A 23,409-nucleotide genomic window follows, 5' to 3' on the forward strand; every position below is an offset into this window, starting at 1 on the left:
AAGATATATTTGTTACTCCTATGTAATAACTATGAGTTGGGTTATGGGTACTGTTACTGTTTCAGTCAGTTTGATCCTGAGCTCAGGTTATTGTCTGCGTGGAGTTTTGTATGTTCTCGGTTTTGCATTTTGTGTGTGTGTGTGTGTGTGTGTGTGTGTGTGTGTGTGTGTTTGTGTTTCCTCCAGGGTCTCTGGCTTCTTCTCAGCTACCAAAAAATGATATGCTAAAAATTGCTCCTAGGGTGTGAATCTGGCAGGAGACCAACAGAGGAGCTTTGTGACTTTTTTTTTCCAAATGTTATATTATTGTTGTATTTATTGAGACAATTCAATAATTAATTCATTTTGTTGTTTTATTTATTAGTCGTTTTAAGTGTGAAAAGTCAGGTACTGCATCTTTAATGTATATTAAACATCACCATCACCATCAAATAATATCTATTACACCACATGATCAAAAGTGTCATGAAGTGAAGTGAAATCTTAAACCTACAACATACAAAGACATTCTAGACCCGTGGTCACCAACCGTGTTCCTGGAGCTCTACCTTCCTGAAGACTTTAGCTCCAACCATAATCGTGCCCACCCGACCATCTAATCACTGCTATAAGAAGCTCTTGATCAACTAAAACAGGTGTGTTCGATTTTGGTTGGACATGAAACCTGCAGGAAGGTAGATCTCGAGGAAGAAGGTTGTTAACCACTGTTCTAGACAATATTGTGCCTCCAACATTTTGGGGAGTGTATCCCAGCCATTTATTTCTGTGATCCCTGCTGAAGAAAACAAAACAAAACAAAAAACAACAGAAACCATGACATTAGAAACCACGACATCCGCAAGTCTAATGGTTTCCACTACAAATACCATTACAAACCATCAGCTAACCATTATTGGTCCTTAATGGTATCCACTAGACTATAACATGCCACCAGTAGAAGGCAACAAATTACCAGTAGAGACCCACAGGGATCATTAAATGTATTGGTTTCCATTAAAACCAATAGAATTCCCATTATAGCCATTAAAATAAATTCTATGAGGGTTTCTATTGTTTGTTGTTGTTGTTGTTTTTCAGCATGGATGGTACTGTAAGGGGGCCCACATAATTTTGTCCGTATAGTGTATCTTTTACCCGAGGCTTAATTAGTCAAATGTCACCCCAATACCTTGCTATACCATTGCTTGCTTCCGACATGAATGGACCATTGGTTGATCAGGTGAGTCCGTGATCCAATCAGCAACGACTTACCAAATTTGCCCTCTTCATGCAGCCAATAGGAGTCGAGGAATCTGTCACCGCCCCTCGTTCATGCCTATGGCCGCTTCCTATAGCGTGTACAGACTTTAAACGGCTCAGTATCGCGTTGTTTTGAAGGACTCCATGTCAAAATGTCTGCCGGTGTTATGCTAAAGAGTTTACATAAGGTTAGTAGATATTCGTTGGCGGTGTCGAGGGCGCCGTTAGTAGCTTCCTACCACACGGAGAGAGGAGTTTTTGGGTACAGACCGCGGAGAGGAAACTCGGAGGACCCGGACGCAGAGCTGCACGCGCTGCTGAACACACACTCCTGTCTCAATCAAGGTCAGGGTGGCTTACTCTTTACTTATTTACACACTGACATCAAACAATGCGAGATGCCAACGAGCATTAATCATATTAGATCATATTAGGCACATTATCTTATGTAGCTGCTGTTTACTGTGCATGCATTTTATTATTATTATTATTATTATTATTATTATTATTATTAATATGCTCTGTATTATGACATAAGTGTCAGTGTGTGATGTAATCACGTGCTTCTCGAAAATAATTATGGCATGTCTGACTTTACAGCTTGTTTACAGTTAATGTTAGTTTGTGCACTTGCTTTGTGTAAACAGACCATGGCCTGGCTCGGTTGGTGGAGGCCTATCGCACACATGGGCACAAAGCTGCTAAAATTAACCCTTTAATGCCCAATGCACCTCTTCTGGACAAAGTACCAGAGATCAGCATCCTCAATGGCAGCCTCCCAGGAACCCTTAGAACATCTGGTACGCACCGTTTTGTCGTTCACTTAGTTGTTTGTGCTGATCGTGTCATGTAAAGCTCGAGGTCGCAAAATATTCCTGATAACCGTAGCTTGGCGTTGCGCTCTTGCGTCAATGTGTGCCTTGGGTTTATGGTTCCTCCTGCAGGTTTGAGGCACTTTGGGAAAGTGGAGGCCAGGACGGAGGAGGTGGTTGCGTACTTGGAGGACACCTATTGCGGGAGGGTCTCTGTGGAGACCAGTCAGCTGCAGAGTCTGGAGGAGAGCGTGTGGCTCACGGATCGCTTTGAGGAGCTCAAGAAGGAGAGCTTCACTGCTGAAGAGAGGAGGCAGCTGGCGAAACTCATGCTGGAATCACAGGTAGACATGCCAATACGGCACGTAGTCTTGTAAAGCCAAGATGAAATTATCTGATTTGTAGACGCAATTCATGCAACCTATAATTGGTGTATTTTATTAGAACAAGGGAGATTTGTTCACGGTAAACAATCCATCCATTTTCCATACCACTTATACTGGAGACAGAGCTTGGAGCCTATCCAAGGAACTTGGGGCATAAGCTGGGGGACACCCTGAATGGCGTGGCAACCCATCGCAGGGCACAATCGCACACATTCACACACAACGGACAATTTGGAAATTCAGTGCATGTCGTTGGACTGGGAGGAGGAAACCTCCTGAACCGAAGCACGAGGAGGACATGCAAACTTCATGCACACATTGTGGAGGTGGAATTTGAACCCCCCCAACCCTGGACACGCGAGGCAGACATGCTAAACCACTAAGCCGCTGTGCCTGCCGTGAAAAAAAAATCTATATGAAAATAAATGTATTATAAATGTAATTTTGGCTGCTTCATTCGCTCCTCCGCAATTCATAATGAAATATGGACCCTTTATGCTATCGAAGCCTCTACTATAAAACTTTTCTTACTAATGTTCCATCAACTCATTCGTACACCGATTAGTTTGTGTTAGCGTTTAACATATTGCTCGTTTTTACCAGCTAGATATACTGCTAATGATAGCACTAGTATTAGTGTAGTATTGTTTAGCTCTATAATTATAGCTCTATTCAGCTTCCCTTTAGATTTATCACAATGTGCTGATCACGGAGGTGACCGCTCGGAGAACGTGTTGTATCTCGTTCCACCGATCTAATGCAGGCTTGAAGGGAAGTGTGGAAAGCTTTTGTGGTGAACGCTGTACTCTTCAGTCTCCGTGTTGGTTGGGTAGATGGAAACAGACATTGTGTCAAACAGTACTCAGATTTACGAACGAGTTGTTCCTTTAAACAGTAGTTTGCCAGGTGCAAATTATACTAAAGGCTGAATTCTGTACTCGAAAACATGCTGTATGTGCACTAATAGAGTGTGAATACAGGCTTTCAAACGCCTTTGTAGTGGAGCATAGTAAGCTGTTTGGTATTATGTTTCACTGCAGATATCCAGACAGGCCACGCTTGCATTTAGGATGCATGACTTGTGTTTTGACCTCAATGAATAATTTGAGAGTACACAGATGTATCACAATTACAAGGACACACGTGGTTGACTTTCCCCAGTGAAACTGGTGTAATTTGACGTACATTGACACAGACATGTGTGCCATCTTCGGGTAACCACCTCTTGGTCCTTAGGGGGAGATTTTACTACTCAAAATAAAGTCAATCCTGAACTGGAGTTATTGTGTGCGTGAAGTTTCAGTGCATGTTCTCCACGTGTCCATGTGAGTTTCCTCTGGGTTCTCCGGTTTCCTAATGCCATGTATTAAACCTGCCAGTAGGTGGATTGGTCACTCGATATCTGTGTGTATGATGCCCTGTGATAGACTGGCATCCCAACCAGAATGTATTCCTGCCTTGAGTCCTGTGTTCCCAGGGTAGCTGATAAGTGTCTCACACACATTGGTCACACACTACGTCCTGTCTGTACCCCAACCCCTAAAATGAATTGAATGACTAAGGACTAGTCGAAATCAATGCTGGACATACTTTTATATTTTATAGGTGTATTACTAAAGGCAATTTGGCATGTGTAGTAAGTCTGGCATTGGGATATAAATAAAAGAGAACGTGCCAGGGCTTGCTGATATCAGCTGGATGCAGTAGTATAGAACACTTCTTATCTTGCTTATATCATGGCTGTTTACCAAAACGGAGGCCTTGTACATGTTTTGTTCATGAGCATAACAGATCTGTTATGACACCTGCCAGCCAATCAGAAACGAGCATTGACCATGTAATCAGCGGCCATGGAACCGTTTCTATCGGGGATTTTTCTGCATTGTGAGATCCTGCCTGTCTCATATTGGTGCGTTTAGTGTTATTCTAGTCAGAAAGGAAACGCCGGCACTGTTGTTTGATTTGGAAAATCAAGTCTCAAAAGGATGGTTAAATATGAGATTGATTATAGCATTGATGTGAAATGAAAAACTGCAACTCTGTCGTTGTTGTTTTTTTGTCATTATAGGAATTTGACCACTTTCTAGGCACCAAGTTTGCCACAGTGAAGCGGTACGGAGGAGAGGGAGCAGAGAGCATGATGGGATTTTTCTTTGAGCTTTTTCGTTCAGCAGCAAAGGGTGGCGTAAGAGATGTTGTAATGGGAATGCCTCACCGTGGACGCCTTAACTTGCTTACTGGACTTCTGCGTTTCCCACCCGAGGTGAGTAAAAACAGTGGAAGGAAGGGATGTGAATGTTTTAACCGTTCGTTCTATATCTCACTGTCCTTGTCCGTTCATCCACACACAGGATCCGTTGAGCTCCATGACAGCAAAAACGTAACGGTGCTAAAACCTTAGTAAAAGTAGTGCCTCATGGATATGTAAATCGGGAATGTTTTTACATTTAAATGGGAACAGCGAGGACTTTTGTTTGAATGCTCTGTCGGTTTCTTTCCTGGGAGTAGTTACAGAATGTTTTATAATAATGGTGATGTTGGAGACCAGAAAAGCTGTAGAACATCCTGGGTGTATCAGGCCCATTTTGTCTAGTTCCAGTGTAGCTACGTATAAATATACATGCACGGGTAATTCACTGTTCTTTTCCTGAAGTGTAATAAGTGTAATAAGATCCATCAGAGGTATTAAAGAAACCGTTTTAATCCAAGTTAAATGTTGCTCCGGAAATGGTTTTATATGTGAAACAGTACATGCCTGGTAAGCACAGTTGCAGAGCAGTGAAACACCCTAGTCCTGTAGAGAAAGTTTGCGACTCGTTGTGAATTCGATGAGTTAGCATGCCGGCATGCACAGCGGGCAAAGTCTGTCAACATGCTCACCGAACCCAGGAGGAGATTAGAGGCCCATAACAAAACATTATGATGAAAGAGTGATACGCCTCGGTTCAGCTTATCACTATGACTACAAAAACAAAAGGAAAGTCTATTTTAAAAAACGAACCCTATTCAAGCTGGATTAGTTTTACTCGGGGAGATGATATAATAAAGTACAAAACGTCTCTCAACTTATTTCAGCAGGAAGAAGATTGGATGTGTAAAATAAAATGGGGGGGGGGGGGGGGGGGTCATTGGCATGTAAAACATCTTTTAAGCAGATTTCACAAATTCCTCATTGGTTGGTTGGTCTGAGCCAGCTATATTATCTAACCCTAGCTGTGTTCTTCTGTTTCACACAAGCCAGAAATCGAATTTCTTACTACACTTTTAACAACAGAAGCAAACAATAGACTGGCAGCAATATATTGTGAAATATGAAGAGAAATAAAGAACACCTAGGCTACTTGTGGTGATTTGGAGGTATCTTAGTGGATATTTAGAAATGACACAGAACCTGACAGAACGATGGATTTTTAAATTTTGACTCCAGACCAGAAGTCCAGCTCAGCATTTTTTTTTTTAATTTAAAAAAAAAAAAAAGCACGTTCCTGAATCTGTTATCAGTAAATGCTCAGAGAACATTATCTTCTTTGTTGTAACTAAATTGTACTCACTTTTGTTGCCAGCGGTTTAGACATTAATGTCTGTGTGTTGAGTTATTTTGAAAGTACGGCAAATTTACACTGTTACACAAGCTGTACACTCACTACTTTACATTGTAGCAAAGTGTCATTTCTTCAGTGCTGTCACATGAAAAGATATCATCAAATATTTACAAAAATGTGAGCGGTGTACTCACTTTTATGAGATAATGTAACATCTTTCAGGGCTTTAACAAACTTTCCTGTTGAGGGCTTGTCAGTGTTCTAGTTAATGGCTTGTTTTAAACCCGTGTTTGTTTGTTTTTCCCCGTACACCGATTCTGATGAGGTTGATAATGCTGATGCTGTATTGGTGTAATTTGTATAACATTTAGCCTCCAATGGTCTTGAAAGCCTTGAAATAACCAAGGGAAAGGTTTTAGAAACGTATGGTTGTGAAACAGTGCATAGAAAATGAACGAATCGCCTGTTCATGTGAGGCCTGATAGCAGGATAGAGCACGTAAAAGCAAGAATTGAAGATGAAGACTATCATATTCTACATAAGTCAGTAACCAGTCAAAATATAATGTGGGCCAAATATTCAAAGCTGTGTCATTGCCTGGTTATGGTGAGGTTTAATATTTACATTGTTTTTACATGAAAATTTCGTGAAAATATCATACTGCAGGATATGTGTGTGTGCGTGTGTGCGTGTGTGCGTGTGTGCGTGTGTGCGTGTGTGCGTGTGTGTGTGTGTGTGTAAGCCCTTTTACACTTTTTTATGCCGTGTTTTCAGAAATCGAATAATGAAGCAGATCACGGTTTTGTGCCCTTTATTGATAGATAATATTCTACTCCTGTGAGTCACTTCCAACACCGGCTCATTTGCATTCTCCACTTTTCTTTCTTTCTTTCTTTCTTTTCTTTCTTTTTTTACTCTAGTTGATGTTTCGTAAAATGAGAGGTCTCAGCGAATTTCCCGAGAACTCTCCCGCCATCGGAGATGTCCTCTCTCACCTCACCTCTTCTGTGGACCTGGAAATGGGCACTGACCACCCCCTCCACGTGACCATGCTACCCAACCCATCCCATTTGGAGGCCATTAACCCGGTGGCTCAGGGGAAAACGCGTGGCCGACAACAAGTCAAACAGGATGGGGATTATTCTAACGACAGCCAAGCTAGGCCTGGAGACAAAGTCATCTGTTTGCAGGTACCATTGAAGCTTTTGTATAAAGGCTTGTGTCGCGGCATCACCTTGCGTTTTTAAAATTTTCGATGAATTTAGCTCAGTTTGTAGCTGCAGGAACAAAAAGGTAACATATTGGCAGAAATGATTCCAAATGGTATGGAATCACCAGATATTATGGATTTTAGATGGACTGATCTCTAAGGCGCTGCTCATAAGGTCAAGGGATGTTTCAGCTTGCAACAAAATATGTAATAAGGTTAGCACGTTCGCCTCACACCTCCAGGGTTGGGGGTTTGATTCCCGCCGTGGCCCTGTGTGTGCCGAGTTTGCGTGTTCTCCCCGGGTACTCCGGTTTCCTCCCCCAGTCCAAAGACATGCATGGTAGGCTGATTGGCGAGTCCAAAGTGTCCGTAGTGTATGAATGGGTGTGAGAGTGTGTGTGTGATTGTGCCCTGCGATGGATTGGCACCCTGTCCAGGGTGTACCCCGCCTCGTGCCCGATGCGCCCTGGGATAGGCTCCAGGTTTCCCCGTGACCCTGAAAAGGATAAAGCGGTATAGAAGATGGATGGATGGATAATAACTGAGCTTGTATGTGGAAGAAAACCTGCCTGGATACTAGAGCTGTAACTAATGAGTATTTTGATGATCTGTTAGTATTATTAGTATTGTTAGTATTAGTATTGTGTTGTTGTTTTTTTAAATACTATAAAAATATAACAAGTCCTTAACTGGCATGCAGTATTACTGATATTTTTCTGACAGTCTGTTATTGCATGAGAATATCCTCATGCGCTTAGATCGACCAGTTTACCCAAAATAACATATTCCGTAGGGTTTTATTTATTTATTTACTGTCTCTGCACGACTTTTTGCACCTACAAGGGTGAGTCAAATGAAAAGCTTAAAAGTGCAACGTAAATTCGAGAAACAGACTCTACACAGATGTACATGAATCATCAGCAACATCCTGTTTTTGGACCACGAAAGGAGGCACTGGGTGGAAAGACCTTCCTGTTGGATGAAGAAGTACAACAGATGGTGCACACACAGCAGGACGATTTTTTATTTATTTTTTTTAAATAGAGGAATCTGGACACTTGTTAAGTGCTAGACCACGTGCATTGAACGAAATGGAGTTAATGTAGAAACATGATTCACATTTGTGACACCTGTTTACAATAAACAATGCAAAATTTGAGAAGGGGGGGAGGTTTTCATTTGACTCTCTCTCATATATTTCATTGAGCATTGCTCTCAGTTGCTGGAAGAGGGACTTGCCTGTGTTTCCACTGTCCGTCTCTGAAACACTCAGATGCTGAATGCATTTTGCTTGCTCGCTCCAAAATGTTAAAGTGTTAGCTCAGTGGTTAAGATGGTGATCTACTGATTACTACCAAGCTGCCTACGTTGGGCCCTTGAGCAAGACCCTTAACCCTCAACTGCTCAGATGTATGAATGAAATAAAATGTAAGTCACTCTGGACAAGGGTGTCTGCTAAATGCCATAAATGTAAATGTATTTGTATTATCAGGGAATCAACTCTTTCTGGGATCGACGTCCTATACCCTCGATGTGAATCAAAAGCAGGAAGACTTGACACACACAGTGTAAGCTGTAACGTGCTAACCCAGCCCCATGTTTTGGTTGCCCAGAAACCTAATTGACTAAGTTTTAAAAATGGTAGCTAACATAACGTAATAAAATGTGGCAGGCTAGATAGCTGGTTAAGTCCTTAATACACAGACACAAACCATAGTGATTATTCTTTTCTAAGAGGTAGATGTGTATTTTTTTTTCAAATCCCATTTCCGCCCACTCCTAAAGGAATTCTCTCCAATCCCACCTGCTTTAGCAGTTAATATTGTTTACATTTGCCCACAATATTTTCTGACTAACTTGGGTAGTTCTGTTTGTCTGCTTGTAAACAAATGAATAACGGAAACCTCTGTGACACTGACAAGGATAAAGCCGTTACTCGTTGTGAAAAAATGGCGATTGAATATCTTTAGCCTGGGTGTATGTAAACGTTTGGCTTTGACTATGTAAGCTAAACGGTGTGCAGTGTATGTTTTAGGTCAAATCCCCACTTAATGAATGCTCTGTTTAGAGCTGCAAAAACTAATCGATAATAATCGATTATGAAAATCGTTGTCGACGAATCTCATTATCGATTAGTCGGTCTGCGTGCGGCACGAGGGAGATTTACTCATTACGTTACTTCTGTTCCAAAAACACGCTTCGAAGAGCAAATACTAAAGTCATGTCCCAAATGACGTACAGCACACTTGCACTATGTACTCTGCCGTTTAGTGTATGAATATTAGAAAGGTAATATCATCTCCAAAGGAACATTAGTGGTTTCTTTTACTAACCGGAAGTATAAGCCGCTTCCTAGTCGATGGCGCATGACGTCAAACGCACTTAATGTGACCCCGCTAGCTTTAGCAGATACCCAACGTCACCGACAATGACTTTCTTCAGTTACTGTTTGTCAACGTTATTTTTTATAAAAAGTAATGCATAAATATTATTATATAAAATAAACTTATATATTAGTTTATATTATATAAATATTTATGCATTATTGTTTATGGATGCACAAAAAGCACTGAATTAAACTGCAGTCCTAAATGAATAATGTATATTCTGGTGTGTGTGTGTGTGTGTGTGTGTGTGTGTGTGTGTGTGTATTGGTCTTATATAACTGGACAAACAGTTGTGTAAAGTTTTAGTCTGAAGTTTATATTTGTAACACTCAGTTTGTGGATTTTATTTTAAATAAATGAAATTTTGCAGCCCTAATTCTGTTATCTCTTGTTATGTCTTCAGGTTCACGGTGATGCCTCATTCTCAGGGCAAGGAATTGTGCCAGAAACATTCACCCTGTCAAATCTCCCTCACTTCAGAGTTGGTGGAAGCATCCATCTTATTGTGAACAATCAAGTGGGCTATACCACTCCCTCTGAGAGAGCCCGCTCGTCCTTGTACTGCAGTGATATTGGTATGTTTGAGGACCAACTCTATGATGTGTAGTGCAGTCGATTTGAAGAAAAATGTATGTCAGTTGTGAAAAGAAGTACAAATTCTTTAGTGAGTACTATGTGGGAAATAAACAGAAAGCATCCCAGAATCGACTTGGGTTAAAGAAATAAGCAGCAAGAAGTAAATCGATTCATGTCAAATGTGCTAGTATGTAAGAGCCGGGTATGAATTTACACATGAAATATATCTGGATTGGCTTTTGTGTAGTTTTAGTTTCGTTTATATGATTATGATTATGATTATTTGTGTTTAGTAACTCCTAAAATTAAAAGGTGTAACTTGCAGGGTAGTGAATGTACTGAATGTAGTAGTCAAGCATCGGATTGAATCTCAGCCATTGGTAATGGAGTGAAAGTGTTAAAAAACAACAACAACAAAGCACTTTATTACACTAATAATAGAATACATTTAATACACTCTTTCGGATGAGACGTTAATCCGAGGTCCTGACTCCCTGTGGTTATTAAAATTCCCCCATTTGCCCTTATCTATCACGGCCCCCTAATAATCACCATTCTTTAATTGGCTCCATCACTCTCCTCTCCTCTCTACCAATAGCTGGTGTGTGGTGGGTGTTCTGGCGCACTATGGCTGGCTGTGTGTATCATCCAGGTGGATGCTACACACCAGTGGTGGTTGAGGAGATTCCCTCCCCATACAATGTAAAAGCGCTTTGAGTGCCTAGAAAAGAGCTATATAAAGCTAAGGAATTATTATTATTATTATTATTATTATTATTATTATTATTATTATTATTATTATTATTATTGTTATTCTTAGGATTTAGCTTTGCTTGTACTCTACTGTACCACACACTCGTGAGACATGGGTTACACACTGATGACTGCATGCTATAAGCCTGCTTTGGTGTTTCTTTCAGGTAAAATGGTGGGTTGTGCTGTGATCCATGTAAACGGCGATGATGCTGAAGACGTTCTCAGAGCCACACGGTTAGCTGTGGAGTATCAAAGACGCTTCAGGAAAGACGTTATAGTGGAGCTGCTGTGTTACCGGCAGTGGGGTCACAACGAACTGGACGAGCCATTTTTCACAAACCCTGCCATGTACAAAATCATCCGGTGAGCTTCTCACTCTGTCCTGACTTCAGTTATTTGGGCCACGAATACATTATAATGATCTGCTAACTGGTATCCTCCATTTGGTAGCTCAAGGAAGAGCGTCCCTGATTCCTACGCTGACCAGCTGATCTCTGAGGGATTGATGACTGAGGAAGAACGCAGTCAGATTAAAACAGCCTACTACTCCTTGCTCAGTGATCGTCTGGCCAACATGACCTTCTATAGCCCCCCACCCACCAACCTGCAGGGCCGCTGGGGAGATCTGATGGAGCCACAGAACAGAGTTTCAGCCTGGGACACTGGCGTGGCTGTTCCGTTGCTTCAGTATGTCGGAGCAAAGTCAGTGGAGATCCCTGAGGAGGTCCAGGTGCACAGTCACCTTGTGAAGACGCATGTAAAGGTAGCGGTTTTATAGCTCTTCTAACATTTCCTTCTGTGTGTCATACTTGTTTAGGCCATTTTTGTTTTTCCAATTTCTTTAGGCCATTTTTGCTACATTTGATACACGTCCATAAAGAAATCTATACATATTACCATTTGAATCTATTACATTGGTTTAAACTCTTCAAACTTGTGCGCAATCGCTTGTTATTCTATTGTGTTTTATTGTATATGGGCATAAGATCATGTCTGTTGCATTGAACATTGTAAATAGTTTTGAAAGAAAATGCAAATCACATGAAGGAAGTTGCAGAAAGGAATGACATTTTAGGTTCAAGCCCAAATCATTTAAAATATGTGTGGTGGTCCGGGGGAAAATAAACCATCAGGTGGTTCTGCGGCCTTGGCCAACTCCGGAGGTGCTAGTCGCCAAGCTACTGCGTCCCACCAGGACCTTCACAGTAAAGGCTATATGAAAAACTCCCCAGTACTTCTTATTAATTATCTGTTGTTTATCTGATCTGCAAATTTATTAAGAGCTATTATAAAACAGCGATTATTTGCATACATGACAGTGTCCTTTTATTATACTCTGTTATTATTATATAATAATAGGAAAGATAAGGATTTAATCTATATTTGTTTGAAAACTACATTTGTTTGTGTCTCTGGAGTTTGGTGGCAATTGATTGAATCTGCTTTTCTGTTGAACTTCACAGTCGAGACTGCAGAAACTTGAAGCGGGAACTGCACTGGACTGGTCCACTGCTGAGGCGCTGGCGTTCGGCACACTTCTCTGTCAGGGTAAGCAGTCTCCGTCAGTAAATGAGGCTTTCAAACTACGCACACTCTTGTGAAGGTTTAATCCTTTCATTAGTTTTATTTCATTTTTTAATTGATTTTACAGGTTGTTTGTGATGCAAACGTGTTTTTTTTTTTTTTTTTTTTTTTTTTTTTTTTTTTTTTCTCTTCCTGCTTGCTTTAATGCAGGTTTCGACGTGCGGATAAGCGGCCAGGATGTTGGCCGTGGTACATTTAGTCAGCGTCATGCCATGGTTGTGTGCCAGGAGTCCAATGACATGTATATCCCTCTCAATCACATTGACCCTCAACAAAAAGGCCATCTGGAGGTCAGATTAGCGCAGTCTGATAAAACAACCCTGATTGTGATTTAAATGATCGAGTAGCCTTTTACCCCGGTTTATCCTTTCGTCACTTTACAATGAATAACGGTGAATTATTTGTATTTTCAGTACTGCGTCAGTGGTGTGGACATTGTGTATGAGTTGTACGTGTGTTTTTGTTTCAGGTGTGTAACAGTGCACTGTCTGAAGAGGCAGTGTTAGGTTTTGAGTACGGGATGAGTATTGAACAGCCAAAACTGCTGCCAATATGGGAAGCTCAGTTCGGGGATTTCTTCAATGGAGCGCAAATCATCTTTGACACCTTTATCTCTGGAGGTAATAATAATAATAATAATAATGAAAATAATTTCAACATCTCAGTAATTATTATTGTAACTGTGCGGGAGCCTGAGAAAACCAGTCGGATGTCACCATGGTTGTATTCTGGAAAAAAGTTGGACGAAAAATTTGGCCAAAATTGTTTTTTGGGTTATTTTTTGTGTGCCTATAGACATACTTGGACACACTGTCAGTCTGTACGGGATTTTTTTTAGTGCTAGTCTTTCGCAGTGATGTTTGTTGGTAAATGAGACCTTTTAGCTGTACTCATATTCGAAGCATGTGAATCGGGCGAATGCGTGTCGTGATGACGTCACGTGACTCGTCTTGGCCCAAACCTGCGGAAAATCTGCGGTTATTTTGAAAAATCGCGAGCTCCTCCGAACATCAGAGTTTTTCTCGATTTCCGTGTTAATCTCTGCGATCGTAGAGGGACTGCAATATATGCCGTAATATTTAGGAAGCCATAAATATATTCCACCAAAAACCTGCTAGCTATCTGTGATTCTCCATGTAGCTATTCCTGTTGGATCGCCACATGCCGTAGCAAAGCAGAACTTGGATGAATCGATTCTGTTTCTAATTAGATACTGGCCGTCACAAAATGTCTGTGATGCTCCTGCACTGCATTCGGAATGAAATCTTTAAATACGCTTTTTGGGAGCTTACTTGTGCAAAAGAGCAAAATGTTTCAGTTTGTCCAAGCCTCTAGTTTACAGAGCTGCTGTGTATGTATATGTGTTTTCCCAGGCCCACACACAATTCTACTGAAGTGCATAACTACTACTTCTTCAGCAATTAAAGACTAGTGATTTCCAGCCAAGGTTTTCGCATTTCAGTATATCCTGTTGTAAAAAAGTGATTTTTCTTCTTCTAGGTGAGGCAAAGTGGTTGCTGCAGAGCGGCATGGTCATCCTGCTTCCACACGGCTACGACGGAGCCGGACCCGAGCACTCGTCCTGCCGCATCGAGCGTTTCTTACAAGTGAGCGGTTTATTACACTGAATTCTGTTCAAGTACAAGTCCTGCTTTATTGATCGTTATTATTAAGCCCCTTTTTCTTCCCCTAACAGCTCTGTGACAGTAAGGAGGAAGGCATCGACGGTGACGTAGTCAATATGGCCGTGGTGAATCCGACAACTCCGGCTCAGTACTTCCACCTGTTGAGGAGACAAATGATCCGAAACTTCCGCAAACCACTCATTGTGGCCTCACCCAAAACTCTGTTGCGTTTTTCTGTGAGTTCTCCAACATGATGCATGTTGAGCACACTGTTTTATATTTAGTCTGTTTATTTTCACTGGTGGCTCAGTTTATGCCAGCATATTAGACACTTTATGGAAGACTAAACGTTTTACTGCTACCCTACTTTATAGTTTACCAGCCCATAAACACGCTTGATTTTGTACTCACGTTCGACTCGCGTGAATCTTAGGGGGCTTTGGCTGAATGCATGTTGTGATGACGTCACATGACCCAAATCGGCTGAAAATCTGCCATAAGCTCCTCCGTATTTTGCAGCGTTTCCTTGATTTTGCATTCATTTCTACAACGCAAAATCCTGGAGAGACTGGTTTACAGCCTATGTTCTGTGTTATTGTCCTGCACTCATCTCACACTGTTGTTTATTTGCACTCTATGAAGTCTTGCGTATTATGTGTTGCACCCTGGTCCTGGAGAAACGACATTTCTTTCCAGTGTATACGAGCTATAAAGAGGAATGCCAATAAAAACACACTTGACTTGATTGTGTTATTCTGTGTAACACTAGGGGGCAGTGTCGAGCTTGGAGGAAATGGGACCTGGAACTTCTTTCAAGCCTGTAATAGGCGACACCTCTGTTAATCCTGAGAGGTAAGCCGTGCAATGAAGAAGCGCATTTTGTTGATGTTCAACTCTAATGCTGAATAATAATCATATCTGTCTGTAATCCTGTAATAATCTCGACATTTTCTCTGATGTGTGGCACTAGTGTGCAGAGAGTGCTCCTTTGCTCAGGCAAGCACTATTATGCACTGCTAAAACAAAGAGAGACCCTGCCTGAGGCATGTAAGAACACGGCACTGATCAGAGTAGAGGAGCTTTGCCCTTTCCCCACAGACGCCTTACAGCAGGAGCTCCACAGATACAGCAATGCCAAAGGTGAGGTCTTGCTATGATATCAATAGAACAATGAGAGGATTTACATATTGTATTCCATTATGCTGTTATATAAAAAAAAAGCCTTTTCCTTAAGTTTCCCTCAAACACAGGTCTTTGTGTTTGCTTTTTTGTAAGTAATATGTTAATTTCTATGATAAACAACAGTATCCATGACACATATGATGGCGACGTACCAATGTGTTACTGCGTGATGGAGTGTTTGAGCCAGTGTTTGATATATTTTACGACATGATGGTGTGTGTTACTGGCTGGTATAACACAGATCGTACATGAACACAAATTGTCTTGACCTGTGACGTTTCACCTTAATTGCATTACTTGCTGTTATAATAACCTCCACTCTTCTGGGAAGGCTAGATTTTGGAGCGTGGCTGTGGGGATCTGTGTTCGTTCAGCTACAGGAGTATTAGTGAGGTCAGGCTGATGTCAGGTGAGGAGGTCTGGGGTGCAGTCAATGTTCCAGTTCATCCCAAAAAGTGGTCAGTGGGGTTGATGTCAGAGCTCTGTGTAGGGTACTCAAGTTCTTCCAGTCCATCCTTGGCAAACGATGTCTTCATGGAGCTTGCTTTGTGCACATCGTCATGCTGGAACAGGTTTGGGCTTCTTAGTTCCAGCGAAGGGAAACTGTAATGCTACAGCATACAGAGACATTCTAGACACTTGTCTCCTTCCAAGTTTGTGGCAACAGTTTGGAGAAGGAACACACATATGGGTTTGATTCTCAGGTGTCCACAAACTTTTGGCCATATAGTGTACCAGCTGAAAAAGTGTGACTGGCATTATCTGTAATGCATAGTATATGGATTTGTGCTTGTGCAGTAGCTCGATCATTTCTAATCCACTTTTAAAGCTTATCACAATTTTCTACTTAGAGTTTATCTGGAGCCAAGAAGAGCCACAGAACATGGGATGCTGGTTTTTTGTGTCTCCTCGTTTTGAAAAACAGCTTGCCTGTAAGGTGAGGATACGCAATTTTTTCTCTTGGTTATTCCACTTGTGTCGTCTTTTGGACTATATTCAGGACAGTTTTAAGTAATGGGCTATTTTGTTTGTTTTCTCTTCCTAGCTGCGATTGGTCAGTAGGCCTCCTCTGGCTGCCCCTGCTGTGGGCATCAGTACTCTTCACCATCAGCAGCACGAGGCCATTCTTACGGCCTCCTTCTCCTGATACACATAAAAGACTAACCTGACTCTGCCCAGTGCAGTGCAGCACCTGGTGTACGGTACAGCTGCCACAGAGCACCTCTCCCAAGCAGCATCTGTGCCACATTTTTATTCCCTGCAAATTTTCTGTTATCATTTTTCAGTCGACATTCTTTTAATGAGTTTTAATTTATATTTTAAGGATATTAAGATGATGATCAGATCTACAGTAAAAAGTCAATGAAGGCTGTAATGTATGCTGTACTGTGTAAAAGTCGTTTCTTGAATACTGGCAAATGATGTAGAGCAAAAGGGGAATTTTTAGATATAGTGTTAAGAGGATGACTTCTTGTAGTTTACATACCGAGAACGTGAAATGTTTATAATAAATGTAGAATCATTACATATTACACACACACACACACGCACAGTACTGTGTGAAAGGCACATGCAAAGAAATTAAAGAAAAGTACTACATTCATCCATCCATTTTCTACACCTTTTGTCCTGGTGAGGGTGGCGGTGGCAGAATACTAAGCAGGGCAGACCAGACTTCCCTTTCCCCAGCGACAGATTCCACCTCCTCCTAGGGGATTCCCAGGCGTTCCCAGCCCAGCCGGGAGATATAATCCTTCCAGTGTGTCCTGAGTCGGCCTCGGGGTCTCCGCTCTGTGGGGTGTGCCCGGTAGAGCTGTACAGGCAGCCTCCTGGGTGGCATCCTTACTTGATGCCCGAACCACCGGAACTGGCTCCTCTTGATCCGGAGAAGCAGCGACTCTACTCCGAGGTTTTCCTGGATTACTGAACTCCTCACCCTGTCCCTAAAGGTTAGTCCAGCAACCCCGCGGAGAAGCCTCATTTCTGTCGCTTGCACTTGCAATCCCGTCCTTTTGGTCATTACCCAACATTCATGACCATAGGTGAGGATGGGGAGGTAGACTGACGTGTAAACCGTGAGTCTTGTCTGAGGGCACAGCTCCCGCTTCACCACCACGGACAGACACAGTGCCCGCAATACTGTAGTGATCCTCCTGTCAATCTCATGCTCCCCTTTTCCATCACTCATGAACAACACCCCGAGATACGTAAATCCCTTCACTAAAGGCAGCTGCTCCCACTCTAACCGATTTTCAGAGAGAGAACCATAGTCACAGACTGATTACTGATCCTCATCCTAGCCACTTCAAACTCAGCAGCAAAATGCTCGAGTGTGTGTTGGAGATCACAGTCGGATGGGGCAAGAAGCACAACATCACCTGCATACAGCAGTGATGCCACCTCCAAACCCCCAAAGTGCATACTGTCTCTACCTTGGCTGCGCCATGATATCCTGTCCGTGAAAATCACAAACAGGAGTGAGGACAAGACACCCTTGGCGGAGTCCAGCACCCATGTTGAACGGCTCAATTTAACACAGAGAATACAGACACAGCTCTCGCTTTGGTATTAAAAGGACTGGATGGCACGCATAAGCGGCCCCGGTACCCCATACTCCCTCAACAACTCCCACGAGACCCGTGGAACACGGCCATATGCCTTCTACAAGGCCACAAAACACATGTAGACTGGATTAGCATAATCCCATGCCCCCTCAAATATCTGTAAATGGACAAAGAGCAAGTCCATTGTTCCACGGCCTGGACGGAATCCACATTGTTCCTCCTGAATCCGAAGTTCAACTATGGGAAGAATTCTCATCTCCAGCACTCTGGCATAGGCTTTACCAGGGAGACTGAGAAGTGTGATACCTCTGTAGTTGGAATACACCCTCTGGTCCCCTTTCTTGAAGATGGGGACAACCACCCCAGTTTGCCAATCCAGTGGAACTGAACCCACCTTCCACGCAACATTGAAGAGGTGCGTCAGCCACTTCACCCCAACATTGGCTAGCGCTTTCAACATCTCCAGACGAATCTCGTCTACCCCTGCAGCTTTACCGCCATAGAGGCCCTTGACCACAGCACCAACCTCAGCTACAACGATGGAGCTGATCTTGCCAGAGCTATCCATCACTGTTGGAGGGTGTGTCCACCAGGTTGAGGAGTTCCACAAAGTGTTCCTTCCACCTCTCAAAGATCTCCTCATTAGTGGACAGTGTTTCCCCACTTTTGCTGAGAACAGCTTGGGTGCTGTCCTGCTGTCCCCTCGTAAGGCCCGAATAGGTTGCCATAGCAACTTTGAAGCCATCCAATAATAATTCTCCATGGCCTCTCCAAACTCCTCCCATATTCAAGCTTTCACTCTGGTGACCTCCCCTGCTGCAGCCCTCTTGGCCATCCTATACCTCTCAATCGACTCCGGAGACCTATGCCCAAGCATTGCTTGGAAGGCCTCCTTTTTCGACTTGACCGCTTCCCTCACCGCCGGTGTCCACCAGTGGGTCCTGGGGTTGCCACCTTGACAGGCACCAGTCACTTTCATGCCACAGCTTGTTGAGGCCGCCTCCACAATTGAGGTCTTGAATAAGGTCTATTCAGACTCAATGTCCTTGGCCTCAGTTGGGATACAGCATCGTCAGCTAGACATTTCCAGCAACCCTCGCTGCTCATTTGTGTCTCCCGGATCTATCTGGTCGGCGTCCTGTTCGTTGGATCCAACTCGCCACCAGCTATAAAGTCAATTATTGACCTTCGGTGCAAGGTGCTATGGTACCAAGTACACTTATGAGTATCCTTGGGCTTGAACATGGTGTTTGTTATGGACTAGCACAGAAGTCCAATTACAACTCACCGCTCAGCTTGAGATTGGAGAGGCCGTTCTTCCCAATCACCCCTTCCCCCTCCAAGTATCTCCATCGTTCCCTACGTGTGCGTTGAAGTCTCCTAGTAAGACTACAATGTCGGTAGGCTGCACCCCATCGAGCACCATACCTACCTTCTCCAAGAAGGCCGGATACTCTGAGCTGCTGTTTGGCGCATATGCATAGACAGCAGTCAAAGACACGAAGCCTCATCCAGGCGACCCTGTCGTCTACAGGGACAAACTCCAACTGTGTGGCACCCAGCCTGGGACTTGTGAGTATCCCCACACCTGCCTGGGGCCGCTCACATAGGTCCACTCCGGAGTAGGAGAGAGACCACCCCCGATCAAGAATTTTTGTTCCAGAGCTATGCGTGGAGGTGAGACCAACTATATCTAGTCGGTACCTTTCCACCTCCTCCACAAGCTCCGGCTCTTTCCCCACCAATGCGTCAAAATTACTATAACATGCAGTAAGCAGTAATAAACTAAACAAAGTCAGTATTTGGTGTGACAACGCTTTTGCTTTTTCCCCCCTTAAATAGTAGTCCCAGGTACAATTTGTGCAATTTTATAAAGAAATGAGCTGGTATGTTTTACTGAGAGTCTTGGAGAATCTGACACACAGTTCTTCTGGAGACTTTGACTGTCACACTTGATTCTTATTTTTGCAGCAAAGCCCAGCAGCCTTCTTTATGCTTTTGTTTGAAAAATGGTCTCTTACATAATATGTTGCTTTCTTTGCTGACATACAAAATATTTATCTGTAAGATTATTTTTTGGAAAAGTAATGTTTGGAAATCTAAAATGGTTTTGTATGGACTCAATATTGCTGAATTCATAAAATAAATATCTATGACACAATTTGTACAAAAAAAAGTAGGATGACTAAGACTTCTGCACAGTACTGTGTGATATATATATATATATATATATATATATATATATATATATATATATATATATATATATATATATATATATATATATATATATATATATATTACACACATATATATAATATGTGTTTCATAAGAAAGGGCTACATCACTTCTTAATGAATGTAGATTTTCACTGCCATGATGTTTATCCTTTGTATAATATACAGTATGTATGTGCCTAATAAAACGGCAGAGATGGACTGATCACTGAAACGTCTGTTCACCAACAAGTATAAGAGACAAATGTACATATTTGAAATATACAAATGTATATTTCTTTGGGTGCAGCCAATTGTTATGTTATAAATATTATATAGTATGTGTATTATATTTATAAATTGTTCGAAACAAACTGGCAGTGGAATTGTGAACAATCTGGGTTTTGTTTCAAATATTTTACTTGTGAGACATGTAGGTTAACATTCATTTACCTACCAGTACAGGGAACAAGCACTCTGTAATTACAGTATTTCATTTTCTTAGCAAATCTGCAGTTCAGCTGTAATTGACTACACTTTGACTTATGACCTCCTCTTCCCTGTTCTTTGAGTACCATTACTGCAGATTTATAGGAATTGAACACTCAAAAAAAAAAAAAAAAAAAAAGATTTTATGTGACCTTGCTTGTAGCATTTGCATACCTGGTAGTTCAGATTTGGGTTACAAAAGGAAAACAATGGCCAAAGGAAAGAGTTCTTGCAGAACTCTTGCATGCGTGCTAACCTTTGGCTTGCCATTACTTTGGTGGGTTGATAGCATTTTGTTCTGTACCATTTTTACCAAACTTCAAAATTTAACTTCATTTTATTTTAATCTATAAAGTGCTTTTAGCAATATAAATAGTCACAAAGCAGCTTTACAGGAATCTAGATGCAGATTTATATCCCTGATACATAAACCTGAAGCAACAGTGGTGAGGGAAAACTCTCCGAGACGTCAAGAGGAGGAAGCCTTGAGAGGAACTAGAATCAAAAGGAAACCCATCTTCTTCTGTAGGACACACCAGCTATTGGGATTGTAAATCATTACAGTATACAGCTGTAGAAAAGTAAAAACAGAAAGAACTAAGTGTGTTGAAATGATGGTTATGTTCAGTCTTACTGTGTGAAAGAGTCCTGGGTTCAGCACAGAATTTCTAAGACGGTACAAGTCTACACTGGGATTATCCAGTAAAACAAGGGTGAATCTTGGATTGCGAAGTTCAAATGTATTTAATTGATCAGATCCCTAGGGACCCTGTTTACATCTTTTCATTGATCATGAGTCCTCTATCTAGACTGTGTTCTGGTAATATTTTAACCACATACATTTACAGTACACTTTTATTTAAATGTGCCTCCAGTCAGACAGACTGAAATCCAGTTGTGATATTACTCATATAACCTCTAATGTCATTCCTTATTTTTAGTTTTATGAAATAAGATGGTTGCTGCATCAAAAATCTTGATTGATTTATTTATTTTGTGTGTGTGTGTGTGTGTGTGTGTGTGTGTGTGTGTGTGTGTGTGTGTGTGTGTGTGCAGGACAGCAAATTTGACATTTGTGTATCACAGTTGCATTTACACTTGCATAACATGGCTAAAATGCTTCTCAGACCTCTTGTGAAGTGGTTTGAGCCATCACTTTAAATTTGTTTCAAATGCATCTTTTGCATTTGAAAATGCGTTCAAATGCGTCTTTGGTGCATTTATACTCTGCAGGTATAATCCTGATACTCACGTCAGTGTTGACTTCTCATGAGCAGCAAAGTAGCATGCAGAAGTCCAATGAGACAGGAATCCTGATGGGATTAACCCCAGATGGGTTTATTTTCCACACCCCTGCATCCCAGAAAATTTCCCCTGGACCCCATGTTCTGGACTGTTGAAATTTTCCCGCCTCCAGCACAACTGCAAAAATGGAGTCTTTACATGGGGCAACAAGTATTTCACACACATTTCTGATGTGTGGACATTATCCAATCCATAATCCCTCTTCCAATCTTTACAATGTATCTTACAATAGAAATTCTGTACATCATAGACACATTGTCTGTCTAATTTGCTTTACCAGATTATTTGCTATAAAACAAAATCTTTTCTACCATGGAGCATTTTTTTTTTTTTAAATCAAGGCCAATCTGGCAACCCTGCCTTTAGCTGTCCTGTCCGCTTCTCCTAATCTGAAAATGTCCACAGAGTGAGCATGGGACAGTGCAAATCTTGTCCCTAGGGATGTCTGTTAAGGCTTGTAGATGAGTGTGATTAGTCAGGTGTCCACTTAATTTTGGCCATGTAGTGTATTTGTATTATTGATATAAATATCCCAATGGCTGAGCCACCACTAAATATAAATGTAAACTTTTGAATTAACCGATGAATGAAGATCGGATGTGGGTGTCCAGATGTGAGAGATCTTTTGGATTTAGAACAAGTCCATGAAAAAAAATCAATAGGTTGGTAATGTAAAAGCAACCTTTGTTTTTGTTTTGTTTTGTTTTGTTTTTGCCTTCATTCTCAGTATATGACGCTTCACTGTATAGATCAGTTTACAGTATTCTCATGTTGAAATCTTCATCTAGCCTAGCCAAGCTCCATGACGATATAGTTTGGAGCGGAAAAACTCGAGTGTCCTGACTTCAACCCTACTGAACACCTTTGGGATGATCTGGAACACCGACCGCACCCAGACCTCCTCACCTGGCATCAACCTGACCTCATTAACGCTCTTGTAGCTGAATGATCACAGCAAATCCCCACAGCTACTCTCCAAAATCTAGTGGAAAGCTTTCCCAGAAGAGTGGCAGCTGTTCCGTTCAAAGATAAACATAAGAACAGGTTGTTTTTTTCAGGTGTCCACAGACTTTTCACAAAATATAATAGTGAATGCATGCATATGTACATAGCTTTTATCTGCTTTGGTTATCAGGATTAAATTCTGATCAAGTTCAAGTTTTTATTATTATTATTATTATTATTATTATTATTATTATTATTATTATTATTATTATTTCTGCCTGTTCTTTTATTTTTATGTATCTACTGCATGTTGAATCTGTTGTCACTAAACTAAATGTCAGAGTGAAGAAGAGTAATTTCCTCAACTGGTTCTTCATGCTTAAGCTTCTATTTGTGTCTAACCTTAATACGTGTGCCAGGTCGTGTACTGGAGACTGACATTGTGCTGTACAGTAGTATATTGCAGTTAACAGCTTCCTCCCCTGTTGCAGTCTTGATCTTTGCTTTTGCTTCTCCTTCACCTGGGATGCAGATCCTTCATAATAGAGTGTGTGGAATAAAAGTGTGAGAGTGTTTTTCACCTCTTGTGCA

At 41.6% G+C, this 23,409-nt stretch overlaps 1 protein-coding gene across 1 annotated transcript; it reads left to right on the forward strand.

Annotated features, from left to right (window-relative positions):
• The first annotated feature begins 1,185 nt into the window (after positions 1-1,185).
• On the forward strand, positions 1,186-20,588 carry dhtkd1 (dehydrogenase E1 and transketolase domain containing 1). The gene is made up of 17 exons (XM_017485892.3): positions 1,186-1,584; positions 1,887-2,039; positions 2,184-2,395; positions 4,506-4,700; positions 6,900-7,169; positions 9,980-10,151; positions 11,073-11,271; positions 11,359-11,671; positions 12,372-12,456; positions 12,643-12,782; positions 12,962-13,112; positions 13,993-14,099; positions 14,189-14,353; positions 14,887-14,969; positions 15,088-15,257; positions 16,151-16,236; positions 16,345-20,588. Exons 1-17 carry the CDS (start codon positions 1,392-1,394, stop codon positions 16,444-16,446), a joined length of 2,796 nt encoding a protein of 931 aa, XP_017341381.1. The 5' UTR covers positions 1,186-1,391; the 3' UTR covers positions 16,447-20,588.
• The last annotated feature ends 2,821 nt before the right edge of the window (positions 20,589-23,409 follow it).

Source organism: Ictalurus punctatus, chromosome 14, assembly GCF_001660625.3.
Source record: "Ictalurus punctatus breed USDA103 chromosome 14, Coco_2.0, whole genome shotgun sequence".
NCBI classification, from domain to species: domain Eukaryota; kingdom Metazoa; phylum Chordata; class Actinopteri; order Siluriformes; family Ictaluridae; genus Ictalurus; species Ictalurus punctatus.

What these genes read in the sequence shown, in the direction of transcription:
- dhtkd1 (XM_017485892.3), top strand. Translation starts at nt 1,392, where the DNA reads ATGTCTGCCGGTGTTATGCTAAAGAGTTTACATAAGGTTAGTAGATAT. An exon ending in GCCATGTACAAAATCATCCG is followed by an intron (nt 11,272 to 11,358) that starts GTGAGCTTCTCA and finishes TCCATTTGGTAG; the next exon opens with CTCAAGGAAGAGCGTCCCTG. An exon ending in CAGATACAGCAATGCCAAAG is followed by an intron (nt 15,258 to 16,150) that starts GTGAGGTCTTGC and finishes TTTTCTACTTAG; the next exon opens with AGTTTATCTGGAGCCAAGAA.